The 15,116-nt window shown below is 54.7% G+C and overlaps 1 protein-coding gene across 2 annotated transcripts; it reads right to left on the bottom strand.

Moving 5' to 3' along the window:
- Positions 1 to 2,496: 2,496 nt before the first annotated feature.
- PLAGL2 (PLAG1 like zinc finger 2) lies at positions 2,497 to 15,069 on the bottom strand. Of its 2 annotated transcripts, XM_056121792.1 has the most exons (3): positions 14,978 to 15,069; positions 8,940 to 9,313; positions 2,497 to 4,063 (listed from the first exon to the last, which is right to left on the bottom strand). In XM_056121792.1, exons 2-3 carry the CDS (start codon positions 9,197 to 9,199, stop codon positions 2,830 to 2,832), a joined length of 1,494 nt encoding a protein of 497 aa, XP_055977767.1. In that variant the 5' UTR covers positions 9,200 to 9,313; positions 14,978 to 15,069; the 3' UTR covers positions 2,497 to 2,829. The 2 variants fall into 2 exon arrangements, with proteins under 2 accessions (XP_055977767.1, XP_055977768.1); XM_056121793.1 differs by lacking the exon at positions 8,940 to 9,313 and having other exon boundaries at positions 14,978 to 15,050.
- Between the last annotated feature and the right edge of the window lie 47 nt (positions 15,070 to 15,116).

The raw sequence follows: 15,116 nt of genomic DNA, 5'->3' as shown, positions 1-15,116 counted from the left end.
GGGTGGAGGGCCAGCCCTGGGCAGGGCAGCTCACTGCCCACAGGGACTGCAGGGGTGCGAGGGAAGAGACCACACCCCTTCCTCCTGGTTCCCGTCTGGTCTCTGCCGAAGTGTCTTGGCTCCTGTGGTGGGTGGAAGCCCCTTTAGGTCTGTAGCCTTCCTAAGGGGCAGCAAGTGGATTTGGTACTGCATGGAGGACAAAGCTATTCTTCTCCTTTGAAAACTCAGGCCAATAAGCCTTTTTTTTTCCTTTTTTCTTAAATTTTGGGAAGGGAAGTTTAAGAAAGATCTGGGTAGCTATGGTCCCCAAAAATAAAAAAAGAAGAAGAAGAAGAAGAAGACAGATGTTCTTCTGTATCAGCAAGGTTCACAGTGATAGGGAAATTCCTTGTGGGTGGTGAGGGCCTTGAAAGAGGAGGAAGAGGCAAAGAGGGCGAGGCGAGGAGGAACGAGCGGTATAGGCGCCTGGCTGGAAGGTCTTACATAGCTGCTTTGTCTGTCCTATGTATGAGCCTCCCAGCACCACTCACGGGGGAAAGACCTCAAGAACAGGAAGGAGCGGGCAGGGAGGGGGACTCCTCGTAAGTCCTTAGAGTCTGTGGCCAGAGCCCCCGTGCCTCTGTACCGGGTGGAGGCAGGGAGGGGCCGGGGAGGGGGCGGGGCTGCCGGGGGCAAGCAGAGAGAAACGGCCAGGAGGACGGCGGCAGCGAGCTCTGCGCAGCCCGGCATGCGCCATCCCCCACATACGAGTCCCAGTCACATGCACAGCATGTAGGAGGCGGCCGCGTACCGAGGTGGACGCTTCTAAAAACAAACCTTAATTAGTCCCTGGGACTCACTGAAACCAATTTTTAGAAGTAAATCACCTAGTCTGATCATAACCTTTCCAGACATCTTTATATCTGATTTCTTGTTTCAAAGGGAGCCCGCGCTACCCTGCCTAAGTCAAAACGTGCCGATTCGATCCACGAGGCTTCCAGTCAAGGACAGGGAGCTGTGTTTTAAGGCTTTCACCTCAAAGAGTGCTGGCCTCGGCGGGAACCGAAGCCCGGGTCTCAGACCTGATTAGTTCCTGATGATACACCAAAGTGATTCCTAGTCGAAAGAGGGGAAGGAGGACGGTAGGAGATTGAGGCAGTTCCTTGGTAGTTTGTCCTGAAACCCTAGTGGAGAAGCCAGCAGGAGGCTGAGAGAAGGGCCTGGAGTTGCTGGCTACATCTATAGGCGTTAACAGTAAAGAGGTAGAAGTGTGTTTCTGAATCAGAGTGGAGGTGTCTCAAGAGGGTCCCATCGTGGTGGTCCCTGAGCTGCCTCCTTTCCATGAATGGGAAGAGTGAAGCCCATGCAGAACTGAGATGAAGCAGGAATGGGTGTTCAGCTGGGCAAGGACCGTGCTGTCATGTGGCAGGAAGCCCCACAAGTCAGAAGAGAAGAACAAATCATTGGAGGAAATCTTGCTGGGTACTGACAATAAAACTGAAGGGGAGGAGGGGTTCTGCACAACAAGAGGAAGGTGTCATTTCTTCAGTGGGAACAGAGAAGCACAATGGCCCTGCGTCTACAGGGAGACCAGCACGTGTGCAGGGGTGAGGAGGAACGGTATAGGTAAGAAACAAAGGTGGGAGGGAGGTGATGATGTACCCATACGTTAGGCCCAGTCCTAACTTTCAGAAATATCCTTCTTCCAACAATTCCACGACTTCCTGGAAAAGGAACAGTTGAGAGAGAGACAAGTGAGGTGTTCACACCCTCCCCTGTGCTCTCCACACCATCCCAGAACCCGAGTTCCTCCTTCCAGGATGAATGACACAGGCTCATGATGTTTGGGGCAGGGGCCGGGGAGCAGGGAGGTGATGGAGTGGGGGTGTCTTGTATTTCTTCCCCTCTCTGGTTCGAAGGGAGGAGGGGGTCATGATGGACTTGGAGAGCAACAGAACTGCAGACCTGTGAGAAGACCGCTCCGACGTTCTCGCCAGGCTCCTGCCATCGCTGCGGGGGAGGCCAGCACACAGAGTCATGGAAGATGGCAGAGAGTGAAGCAGTCCAAAGTCAGTTTATTTCCCCACAGGGGAAAAATGTGACCTCAAATGAAGAGAAGTCAGCGAGACCCGACTCCGCCTTGTAAACAGGGCTCCAGTTGACACCAGGTACCAAGTGGTTCTGGCTGGTGCCAACTGGAATGGACTGGTGGGAATGGATTCACAGTGTTTGAACAATGTTCACTGCAATCACTCTAAGGCTAACAGCTCGGCAAGGGAGGTGAAATGGTGTGTCTGAGGCGACTGTGTAAACGGTACCGTTGCTGGACAACACTGACTGAAATTGGAGGTGTTGACAGAGAGGGCGGGGTGCGGGGGAAGGACAGAGACCCTCTCTCCGGTCCATTGACTGGGAACAGGCAATGGAGCAGTGGCCCGCTGCAGCATGAGGCGTCTGCAGTTGGGGACCAGAAGGCAGGCTTCTCGGGCTAGTTCTCGCGAGGTCATCCAACGTGAATCCCTCTATGTCTCCAAGAGGCCTCTCCCTCCTCCGGAGAGAAGGGGGTTCTGACGCTTTAGAGAGGGAGGGGGTCAGGTGCGACTCCCATTTCAGACAAGACAAAAAGGAAAGTAAAAATACCTGAAGTCCTATGGTACGAGATCTTTTCATGGGGCCGGGGCTCAGAGCTCCTCCTGAAATTGATCCGAGAGCCTGAACCGCAAACCAAGTGCTCCGAACAGATACTGGAATCTTTCTCTTGGAACCCAGCTCTGAATGCTCAGCTGCCTTCGTGGGAGATGCAGATGGGGTGGGTGCCGAAGCTCCCTGACAAGAGAGCCTCCGGGGGCGCTACTGGAATGCCTGGTGGAAACGAGGCAGCGTGGTGGTGCTCAGGCCAGACGTGAAGACAGGCGGCAGGGAGTGCAGAGGCCCGAAGCTCAGCGGGGCTCCGGCTCCCGGGGGATCCTGAGGCTGGCCTTGCAGAGTGGTGAGCAGGGGCTGCGCCTCCGCCTGGGAATAGCCCATCACCAGGCCTCCGGTGGCCCCGGGGGGGTTGCACGGGGGCAGGTTGAGGGGGAGAAAGCCCAGCAGGTGGGAGAAGTCCACGTTAGCAGCGCAGAGGGCCTCAGGCAGGTTGGCGGGGCTCTTGGCGAGCAGTGCTTCATCGAGGAGGGCTGCCGCTGCCGCCGCCGGCTGAGGGGAGGCGGGCTGGGGCTCGGCGGACGGGAGAGACAGGCTTCCGGGAAGCTCCGCCAGGAAACTATCCACCTCCACTTTGGGCAATTTGTCGGGCAAGTATGAGGTAGATCCGAGCTGGTATTTTGGAGGAAGCTGAGCGGGGGAAGAGATGGGCGAGGATTCCAGCGGGTAGCTCATGCCCATGGGCAGCGTGTTGTGCACCAGGGAGTGTGGCACGCCCGCACTGGGCATGGGAGGGATGTGGGCGCCGTACATGCCCATGGGCAGCATGCCGGGGAAGGCCTTGGCGCCCATCACGTCCCGCGAGGCCATGCACAGCACGGGGCTCAGCTCTTCCTTCACGCTGACGGCAGAGCCGCAGCTGAGGAGGCCAAGCATGTCCACGGGTTCCGTCTTGATCTTGAGCAGCTCCTGCGAGTGGCTCTTCTTCACGTGGCGGGTCAGGTGGTCCTTGCGGCCGAACCGCTGGGCACAGTACTGGCACAGGAAGTCCTTCCGGCCCGTGTGCACCACCAGGTGCCGCCGCACATCCTTCCGTGTGTAGAAGCGCCGGTCACAGTGGTCACAGGGGTGCTTCTTCTCCTTCACCCCGCCCGCGACCCGGCGCGAGTGGGCCTTCAGGTGCTCGAGCAGGGCCTGGGTGCTCTCAAAGGCCTGCAGGCACACCTTGCAGCTGAGGTCGCCGCTGCTGGCCGCGTGCATGGCCAGGTGGCGCCGGTAGCCGAGCTTCGTGTTGTAATTCTTCCCACACTCGGAGCAGTGCAGGGCCTCTTTGTTGGGGTCGTGGGTCTGCAAATGGTTCCGCAGATGGTCCTTGCGGTGGAACATTTTATCACAGTACATGCACTGGTGGGGTTTCTGAGCTGAGTGGGTGGCCATGTGCCTGCAGCGGGGGGAGAAAGAGAAAAGGGTCAGGCCTGTCTATTAGGCACAAAAATGACAGCAGAGCCACAGAGTCAAATGGAATGGGACGCCAACGGATTTCTACAGATGACCTTCACCACGTGAAATCATCTGGTTTAGGGTGTGGGGGAAAAGGTTTTAGGACCAGACCCAGCAGTGCTGGGAGTTATTCCCAACTCTGTGCTTTGTGGGGAGGGAGGGTCTCCTCTAGCAGTACTTGGTGGACCAAGCGGCGCGAGAACCAGGATCAGCTTCAATCAAGGAAAAGGCCTCAATCCCCCTGTACTATCTCTCTGGTCTCTCTGCTACGCTATGCTCTATAGTAGTTGTAATAGCAAAAAAACAAACAGACAAAAACAATCTAAATGTCCATCAATAGCATCGACAGAGAAATAGATATATGCTAAGTCCACAGTATAACTCAAATTTAAAAAAAAACAAACAAGCTTTTAAGATATAACAGAGAAAAGGCAATAAAATAGAATGCTGCTAAGTATAACAAAGGAAAACCATGTATGTTTGCTCTTCCTAAATATTTCTGGAAAGGCTATACAAAAAAGCAACAGTTTTGGGGGCAGGAGAGATGGTACAGTGGGCAGGGTGCTTGCTTTGCATGCGAATAACCCAGATTTGATCCCTGTCATCCCCATATGGTCCCAGAGCCCCACCAGGAGTGATCCCTGAATACAGAGCCAGGAGTAAGCTATGAGCACCGCCACCGCCAGGTGTGGCCCCCCCAAAAAAATATTCTACTTACGGTAAAAAGAAATGGCCAGTTTATAGGTGATATAATGAAGAACTGTTGTATATCTCTTGGCACCATTAAAATTTTGAATGTATACGTACTTCCTTTGCTTCTTTTGTTTTTGGGTCATACTTGGCAGTGCTCTAGGGCAACTCCTGGCACTCCAGTGCTCAGAGGTCACTCCTGGCAGTGACCAGGGGAATGTGACAGACAGCAAGGCCCCCGGATCCCAAGCATGTGTTCCAGTTCTTTGTGCTCTCTCCCCAATCCTGTGTTTTCTTTTCTTTCTGGTGGGATGAGAAGGACATTGGAGCTAAACCTGAGGAGCTCTGGGACTACTCCTGGCAATGCTCAGGGGACCATGTCGTGCTGGGGGCTGAGCTAGGCCTCCCACATGCCAAGCAAGCACTCAGCCCTTTGGAGCGCGCTCTGATTCACCTTCGCAAATGTTATGTGAAAAATTTTAATGACACAATAAAGGGAAAGTAAAATATATCTAAACTTCCTGAGCTGGAACAATTTCCCAGGATACAAGGAATTAACTCAAAAGAGGAGATCCAGGAGAGTCAGGCTGGCCGCTCAACGAGCTGGAGTGCCCATGCTGCACGCCGGAGGCCAAGTCTGATTCCCATCACAAAGGGCCCTTCAGCACAGCCCGGTGTCCCACGAGTGGCTCCAGGCACAGCTGGGCCTGAGCACTGGCAGAGAAGGTCAGTTTCACTCAGTGGCTCCTGGGACTCCTGAGAACTACTTTGGGGGAAATAGGAAAGGCAGAAAAACTTTTTTTGTTGTTGTTTTTTGATGATTAGCCTAGCATGTGTGAAGGTCAGAGTGCAATCTCTGGCACAGGTGCACTCTCCCGCACCCTACACCCTGGCTCTGCTGGGTGTGGTCCTAAGTGGCCTCACCAGGCCTGAGCACTAAACTGTTCCTATACCATCTAACCAAACATCTCTAGGAGCACCTCTGCGATCGGGAAGCACCACAGGGGGTGTACCAGTGGTCTTATAAAAAAAATTTTAAAAGGAAGCTTAATATAGCACTATCCTATAATACCTTTTGGAAATAAAAAGGGACGGGAATATACAGAGCCAGAAAGACGGTACAGCGAGTTGGGGGCTTGCTTTGCAGGCAGTCAACTCGGGTTCGATCCCGAGTACCCTACATGGTCCCCCAAGCCCTCCCTGGAGTGCTCTCTAAGCACAGAACCAGGAATAAGCCCTGAGCACAACCAGTGTTTCTTCCCCCTGCCCCCCACCCCCCCAAAAAAGGGAATGGGAATACGTATTTGAATGTTTCAGCAAGGGAGTCCAGAATGAGACTCAGTGGTAGAAAGAAGGCCTTGCATACGAAGGACTGGATTTGATCCTTGACTGCACATGGGCAAACATGAGCAAGCACGCGCGCATATGCATACACAGACACACACACACACACACACACACACACACACACACACAGAGGCTGAGGTATGCAGAAGGCCTGGGTTCTATTACTGGCAGAGTCTGCTGAGCACCACCAAGAGTGGCCCCAAGCACCGTCAGGAAGCGTGAGGGAGAATAGGGGAGGGGAGGAGTTGGGGGAGAGGGGAGGAGAGGGGAGGAAGGGAAGGAAAAGAAAAGAAAAAGGATCCACCGAAAAATGACCCTCCCTTCTGAGGAGGAGAATGGCTTCAATATGAGGACAATTCATCCGGCCTATTTGTACTGTATAACCAGAAACATTTAAACATTTAAAATTGTTTCTACATTCCTTGGTCCCCCCTCCTCTCAGTTGGTTGGACAGCAGCTTGGAGTCCGGGAATTGCAGTCCAGAGCTCATTAGTACTTTCACTGTCAACTCAGCCAGGCTGCAAGGGCGGCCCCTTTAACAGGCCCTGCGCGAGCTGTCATTAAGTGCTCAGCAGTAAAAGGTGCAGTGCAGGCTGAATGCCCACAGCGGTTAGGCAGGGCAGAGGCTGAATTTAAACACAGCCCTTCTGGAGACCCGGATTCACCTAGGAGTGCCAAGCTCTTCTCGAGGGCACTTAGTCGCCTCTCCACGAGGAGAGTAGCCATTCCCACTGGCTCCGGGACCTGCTGGGACAGATCTGACACGGGAATGTCAGACAAGGCTGTGCTGAGTGGTTCATTTCTCTTATTTTGGAGGTAAGAAAACTGAGGACCAAAGGGGCTTTAGTAATCTGCCGAAGATCAAACTGACGCAAGGGAGTCAGAAATCCTACCTCATGGAACAGACCCTTTCCTGCAGCAACATTCACATGGTCACTCATAAAGTCAAAAGGGACAGCAAACTGGGGTCCAGCGAAGCACAAAAGCACAAGAACAGGGCCAGAGCCAGCCCAGCAGGTACCACGATCTTTCCCTTCAAGTACTCGATCACACACAACCCTGAGACTGTGACTGACAACGGGTACCCGAAACGGCAGAAAGCCAAAGAGACAATGGGGGGCTATCACTTGTTTGCTACTTAGGAAGCCAGTAGACGACAATGGCCAGCACCCCCACCTCTTCTGGGTCCCTACTCCATCACTAGCTTAGCATCTATGGCAGGTATGTACAGGGGCTCAATCGATTCTGGATGGAGAGAGGCGGATAAATGCCTGTGCATCAGCAGTCTAGCTCATTCACAGAGAGCAAGCTCATGGTTTTCTATCGGAAAGGTAAGGACGAAACAAAATTGGCTTCTAACCCCCTGCGCTTATTTATTTTGGTTTTGGGGCCACACCCCAAAACCGGCTGTGCACAGGGGTTATTCCCGGTCACTCTTGGCTCCGCACGCAGGGATCACTCCTGGCAGGCTCAGGGGACGGTATGGGATGCCCAGGGATCTAACCGGGTTGGCCGCATGCAGGGCAAGTACCTACCCACTGTACTATATCGCTCCAGCCCCAGGCCTCCTCCTCCTCAAGTTGCTCTACTCTACACCTCGTTTCACTAGGACTTTCGTAGTCCATTTTACTTTAAGTAGGGATTCATGGGCTTAAGAGACTCAGGAAAGCGCCAGCAGGGGTGGGAAGCATCTGGCTACGGCAAAGGCCCACAAGGTTCTGCAGTCTGGCCCTGCTACAGGACAGGGACAGACAGACGTGCTTCGTGCACTTCCCGCGGACTGCCGGCACACCAGACGGGCAGACCGGTGTCATGTTCTAAACAGCTGCTTCCCCAGCTGTGCTCTACCAACACAGGACCAACCACCTGAACAGGCTGGCTCAGAAGAGGCACTGCAGGACCCAAGAGGCTGGGTGACCGGGAGGAAATTACTTCCCTGCCTGAGCCTCTACTCTGAATTTACAGGCTGGACCACACGGATTCCTTTCCTTTCCTTTTTTTTTTTTTTTGGTATTGGGGCTACACCAGGCAGTCTTCAGGGGCTACTCGTGGCTCCGTGTTCAGGGGACCATGGGATGAGGCTGGGGTGTGCCCTCCACATGCAAAGCACGCACGTTAAGCCTGTTGCTCTCTCTCTTTCCCTCCTCTGCCTGCTAATGTCCAAAGACTAATTGCTAACTTCTGACCGAGTCTCACTATTACCTGAGTCTCACTATTACCTCACTACTGCTCCCACCACTTACGGGGTGGGGCAAGTAATACTGAAAAAATGTATTCAGTCTAGTTTGCTCATTGCTGTGTAACACACACCCAGGTTCTAGTTTCTGAATACAAAATAGCTCAGGGGCTGAGGAAACAGTACAGCGGTTACTTGCATGCAGCCACCCCGTACTTGATCCCCAGCACCACATGGCCTCCAAGTGTCACCAGGTATAGCCCTGGAGCCCTGAGGGGATTCTGGTGCCTGAGGAGCACTGCATCCTTGGGCCCAAAAACTGAACCACTGAGCAGCTTGGAGGAGCATCTCCAGAAGTGACCCCTGGAGTTTGGGAATCTGCTCTCTCCTCTCCACGCACGCGCGCACACACACACACACACACACACACACACACACACACACACTTCTTTTAGTGAATAAAAAATACTAAGTAATCTCCCAAGGCTGGTGTTCAGGGTCCATTTACGGGACAAATTCACCTGCTTTTTATGCCACTGGTAATGTCCCGCATTCAGTGGGGTCTTGGGAACCTTGGGCAGGAAGAGGGACAATTCTCACCTACCTATACAGCTTGTACTTGGAGGCAAAAGCCTTGCCACAGTGCAGCTGGGGGCAGCTATATGGTCTCTGCTCTGGGTGGGGGAGGCTGTGAGGTCTCAGCTTCTCCCCGTTCGAAAAAGATGTCCCCGAGATTTCACATTGGCACTTCACTTGACTCTCCACCTCCCGGCCCCGCGGCCTGGGAACTAATTTCCAGCCCACTTCTTCCTCCTGCTTTGCATCTTGAATCCAGGGAGGGACGCTGGTGAAAAATGTGGTCATGGCAAGGCTAACGGCGCAGGGCCATGTCACTCAGGAAGCCTCCCCGTCAGCTCCACATGGGTTCTCTGCTCTGTCACGGCCTCCAACGCAGCCTTCAGAAAACAATCTCTTCACCTGAAACAGCAGAATGCCTGGGGTTAGGGCCCGATACCACTGAGACAGGAGCGCCGGAGGCGGTTCGAGCCCCATGGAATCCCAGACCTTCCACGCAGAAGCCATGCAACACTCAGCCAACTGGTTACTCTCTGAGCAGCTCGTTTATGAAAGTGGCCCCAGAAACTATCTCCTAAGTGTATTTGAGGATCAAATTGTGATAATCATGTAAGAATTCTGTCGCTAGTAAGTGTTTAGTGGTAGCTAATATTACCAGTATCACTCAGTCTAACAAGAAACAAGCTCATCTGAGGAAGTTCAACCCCCCAATCCCAAACTTTCTCTTCTGATTCACTTCTGCATCCTGTCTTTTGGGGTGGAGGGGAGGGCATACCCGGCGATGCTCGGGGGACCATCTGGGATGCTGGGGAATCAAATCCGGGTCAGTTGCGTGCAAGGCAAACGCCCTCCCAGCTGTACTCTCTCAGGCCCCCACTCCATCCTTTCTACTAAGCCTAAAGCCAGTAGCTCCTCCTTGACCCTTCCTCTCCCTCACCCACAACTTTCCAACTTTCCACAATTCTCCTCCTCCTCATAGAGGTGCTAAAGTGCAATAAAATGCCCAAAAGGCAACAGATGAGAGGAAAAGGCTTTTTTTTTTTTTTTTTTTTTTTAGGCCACACAGGGCGGTGCTGCTCAGGCTTACTCCTGGCTCTGCACACAGGGATCACTCCTGACAGGGCTCAGGGGCCCATATGGGCGGGATATCGAAACTGGGTCGTATGTCAGGCAAGCACCTTACCACCTACTCACCCACTCTCTCCTGCCCCCCCAAAAAAAAGACTTTTAAGGAAATGGACGCCCTGCAGAGTCACCCTTGGATCACCTGTTTCTCAGCAACAGCACCAACAGCAAGGGGTTCTGTCCCGAGGAGGAAAGGACACGGTTTCCCCTGCAGCCTATCTGGAGGCATCCCAACCTCCACTACTTCTTTTGGTCCAGGGGCCCAAAACCTCCAACACCACAAACTGCTGCATGCCCTGCTAGAGACCTTCCTAGTATATACGCAGTTCCCGATTCGGAGCAGGTGACAGGCTTGACTTTAGAACTGAGTCTCCTTCAGACTCACAACGCCCTGAGAGCTCGGATTATTTCTCTTTCATCCCCACACACCTTGCATATAGAAAAGGAATCTGGACTTTCTTTTAGATGAGCAAACTAATCACTGAATAATAAGTTGATCCTCAGAGTCTTAACTCAGAGTCTGGAAATTCTGGTTCAAACGGGGCTTATAGCCCTTCTAAAATGAAGAGCCAAAATCTTGATTCCCGAACCTTTCCCTTGTGGGGAGCAGAGGGATGGACATGAGCAAAGTGAGACACAATTTCTTTTCCTGTATGAATTCAGAGCAAGAGCATTTGGGAATCACCATCCTCAATCTCAAAAGGGGAGATTATCCTCAGTTCCAAGCTCATCGGAAGCTGCCAGCCACAAGGCAACTTGCTACAACAGAAGGTGACCCCTTGAAGAGGTCATGCCCAAATCCGGTCATCCTCATGGCCAGATTGTCCACGTAAAGGGAACAAAAGTGGTGCCTGGGGATTGGCCATGTGGATCTGGGGAAGGCGCCAACCGTACATGCTGTGGGCCACGGAACGCTGGCTCAGCTCATCAGCACCCACTGCTTCCAGTGACTATTCACCCAACAGACTGCCCGGAACAAGAGGATGGGATCAGCGGGTTCATGCCCCAGAGAGCCCTGCTCATCCCTCCCATGAGCTCTGTCCTGGTCAGGAACCGGTCCGCGTGCTGAAGAAACAGTGCCATGTAATATGATCAGCATTTCCCCATCACGAGTGGAGATTTGCCTAGAAAGTGCTGCACAAAGGTAGCTGCACTGTGCATGAGTCACACGCGAGGGAGGGGTAGGCGGCACACAAACTAGTCCCACTTGAGCCTTCAAATCATCGTGGCCTATTTGCCTGCTGCACTACAGACCTCAAAGGCTTCTGCTGGCTGCCTTTCATTGTTTGAGTCCCCTCCTTCTTCAGGAGGGTGGAATTACCTGTTTATAATACCAGTGATTACAATATACTCTTGGAACTGGGCAGAGAACGAGCATGGAGTTTGAAGAGGCAAACTAGACGGTTTGGAGGGAATTTCCTCTCCCCGGCAGCCTCTGGCAAGTTGGAAGTGACAGCCAGAGGGAAGCAAGATGCATCAGTCTGGCTGATGGGGGGGGGGGGGGGGGGGGGGAGCTGAGCCCTGGAAATTCCGCACAAACTCAGAAAGAGAACAGTACATCCCCCACCTCCCACACGTCCACCTCATCTACTCTCCCAAACAAGCACAAACAAGAAACGGCAGCGTAGAGTGCTGCTACTGAAAGGGTGAGTAATGGGCTTCTAGGAAAGAGGGGCTCATAGGCCGACACTGACAGAACCAAGGAGGAAGGCTACCGCCACGTGCTTGCCTTGATCTGCGTTTAATGGGGCTACGGCCTTAAAATGAAAACCACCAACACCCCGATCCTACTCCCAGCCCCCCCAAACCGCCCCCTCCCTCAGCTATTAAAAAGCCCCAGTGGACGTCCTTACCCAGTCACCAGACAGGTCTGCCGCATAGCCCAAACTGTCAGGGTTTCCTTAAGAGCCTCTTTTTGGAAACCTAGTTTGCCTCCCTCCGGTCTCTGCAAAGTCCTCTGACGCGGGGAGACCCCAAGGCTCGCCCCCTCAGAGGGCCTATTCCTTCAGACTTCTTCCTGAGCCAAACTGTGAGCTTCTCTTTCAAAGCTGTTCTTCTGGTCTCTTGCTCTCCCCTTAACTATAGGGAAGCTGACAGAACCTGTTCCCATAAAACAAACACAATCAATCCCTCCCAGTTACTGATATAGCTAAGTTTTCAGCCTGCGATTCCGTCTGGGGCCTGGTCTGAAGAGGTAGCATGGAAAGAACCTTGGACCTGCTATCAGAAGAGCTGCCTCTCACTGGCCCTGAAACCATGGGCAGGTTCCTTTGCTCCACCTCAGTTTCCTCAATTTCCAAAGCAGGAATTTATTATCCGTACCGAGGTAAGGTTCGCGTGGAGGACAGGTGAAACAATGCCCTTGAAAAATCAGACACAGGTGCGATAGTACAGCAGGTAGGGCGTTTACCTTGCACACGGCCGACCTGGGTTCGATCCCTGGCATCCCATATGGTCCCTTGAGCTCTATCAGGAGTACTTCCTGAGTGCAGAGCCAGGAGTAACTCCCAAGCATTGCTGGGTGTGACCCAAAAAGCAAAAACACTAACAACTAAATAAACTTGAGGAATATTACCATTAAAAAAAAATCAGACACAGACACGTGCTGAGAACAGGCGGGGCCACTGTGGAGGCCTGGGCTGGTCTGCCTCTTGCGCTCAGGGCGGGAGGAGTCCTTCTTCCCCCGTTCTTGAATGTTTCTTCTCAGACCTCAGAGCTTCCTTCCCTTCCCAGAGTCTCCCCCCCGAATACGGTCTTCCCCTTTTCCCTCACAGCTCTCCTCGGAGCAGGCGCCCCTTTCTCTACCTCCCGTCGTCCCTAAGAACTGCTAGGGCAGGGTTCTTTCTTGCCCAGATGTCCACACTAGAAACCCCTTCTACGGAGGCTCCACGCACCAGATACCAACACCTCTGGGAACTCTGGCCAGCCCTCCGGGGAAGCTGAATCAGAGACAAACTGCTCCCCGTCGGCCAGTCCTTTGTTGTATGTCATGATGCCTGCTGCCCTCTGATGAAACTATAGTTTTTATGGTGTTACATCATCTCTATAGAAACTTCGTTCTTTCTCCATTATTAGCCTGTTTCCTCATCGCTAAAGCTAAAAATACTTACCTCACAGACTTGTTGTAAGGATTATTTTAGTCAGGTATGCAAAGGGCTCAACATAGGGCTTGGCGAGCTGTAAGTCCTCAACAAAAGGCAGCTATTATCTTTGCCTTTGTATCGAGTTGCACGTTCCCACCTTCAGCCGCCACACTTGAATTCTCCCAATCCCACCGCCCCCCCCCCACCAAAACCGCCGAGAGAGATCAAGCCCCCTGCAGCACAGAAAGGGTTAATCCTAGAGTTCTTTAACTAAAGAGACCCACAGAGGATTAACAGCTCCACTCCGTGACTACCCTAAAATAGCTTTTATCCCTCCTGCCCAAGAGCTACTTGGGGATCTGAAGAACTCAATTCAACACCTGCCGAGGAGGAGGAAACACACCCAGGAAAGTTCCTTGGGATGGACAGACTCTTCCCTTAAGCGGAACCCAAAATAGCAACTGGGAAATTATAAATAGACTTGGAGGAGAAAGAAACCAGGTCCTGACCTGGGCACCAGCAACAAATCGGAAAGACACTGCGTGGCCAGCCAAAAGAGAGATGGGGAGTGGGAGAGCTGACCCCCAACTCTCTCCCTCCCTCTCTCTCTCTCTCACACACACACACACACACACACACACACACACACACACACCAGAGTGGTGGGAGAATTAAATTACAGGGAGGCTGGAGAGTCTCAATGACTTGCATCATTCCAGGAGACATCAAACAGGATTAGCAGGGGCCGGGCTGACTGCTGGCTGCGGCGCCTCTGTCAGTGGCGATGGGCCCGCGCGCTGCGTCCCTTTGATTCCCGCCTGCCTCGGGTGCCCCTGCCTCCCACTCCCAGGGCTGCCCCGAGCAAATGGCCGCGGTTCACACTGCAGCCCCATTCCCACCGAGTGGAAACCCGAGGAGACCCGATACCTGGTCCCCCACCCCCACCCCCCCTACTGCGGGGTGGGGGGGCGCTCTCACCTGGGGGGGGGGGGGGGGAGAGGGGTGGCCTGGGGAAAGGTTAGGAAACCAAGGCTAGGCTCCACCAGGTCCTGGCTGACAGGTGGAACAACACACGGCCAAGAGCCAGGCCCGGCCAGCAGGTGAAAGCACCCGCTCCCAGCACCACTTGTGCGCCCCAAAACCATCCCGGAGGCGCGCTGGGGGCCCTTTCCCGACCCATCCGCTGGCGGCCGAGGGGGGGAGATGGAAGTGGGCCACGGTGGGGGGTAAGATCCAGGAATTCAGGATCAAGTGGTGCGGAGGGGGGAGCTCCAGGCTGCGAAGGGAGCGAACGATCTGGGTCTCGAGGGACCCCCCAAATAAATGGGGTGGGGGGCAGCTACGATGGGGCTGGAGAGTCCCACGGGGGGCTGCCTGGAGGTGCCCGCGATCGCCAAGTTTTATTGGGGGGGGGGGGAGAGTAACTAGAGATCGGGCTGACTCGGGCGCCCCGGAGCCGGGCACTCGAGAGAAGTCTCCGAAGCGGGGGCCACGGCCCCGGGAGGCGCGGGCGGGGGTCCGAGGGCCGCGGAGGGGGCTGAGTGGACGCGGGTAGGCGTGTCTCCGCGCGGGGAGCAGGTGCAGCTTATCGGAGTCCCCCGGCCCCGGGTCCCGGGGCCGGCCGCCACGCGTTGCGGGGGTCTCCGGGGCGCCCGGGGCCGGGGCCGGGGGTCCCGGGAGCGCGGCCCCCCGGATCCGGGCGCGGGGTCGGCCCCGGGCCTAGCCGGGCCTGGGCGGACGCCGTGGGAGCCCCGGGTGGGGGTGTGGGCGGCCGCGCCGAGGGGCCCGCGCCGAGGGGCCCGCGAGACGGCCTCCCGCCCCGCTCCCCGCCGCCCCCGGCGCCCAGGCCGGCACTCACCGCGCTCGGGGCCCCGCGCTGCGGGCCGGGCCGCGCTCGGGCTCCGCCAGGCCCGCTCAGGCCCCGGTAGTGGCGGCGGTCGGGCCATTGTGCGGTGCATTGTGGGAGTCGCGCGAGCGGGCGCTCGGGCAGGGAGGGG

This window comes from Sorex fumeus, unplaced genomic scaffold (genome assembly GCF_029834395.1).
Source record: "Sorex fumeus unplaced genomic scaffold, SorFum_2.1 ptg000044l, whole genome shotgun sequence".
In the NCBI taxonomy this organism is placed as follows: Eukaryota; Metazoa; Chordata; class Mammalia; order Eulipotyphla; family Soricidae; genus Sorex; species Sorex fumeus.
This window is presented reverse-complemented; position numbering and strand designations above follow the sequence as displayed.

What these genes read in the sequence shown, in the direction of transcription:
- PLAGL2 (XM_056121792.1), bottom strand. Translation starts at nt 9,199, where the DNA reads ATGACCACATTTTTCACCAGCGTCCCTCCCTGGATTCAAGATGCAAAG. An exon ending in TCCAAGTACAAGCTGTATAG is followed by an intron (nt 4,064 to 8,939) that starts GTAGGTGAGAAT and finishes CCCCCGCTGCAG; the next exon opens with GCACATGGCCACCCACTCAG.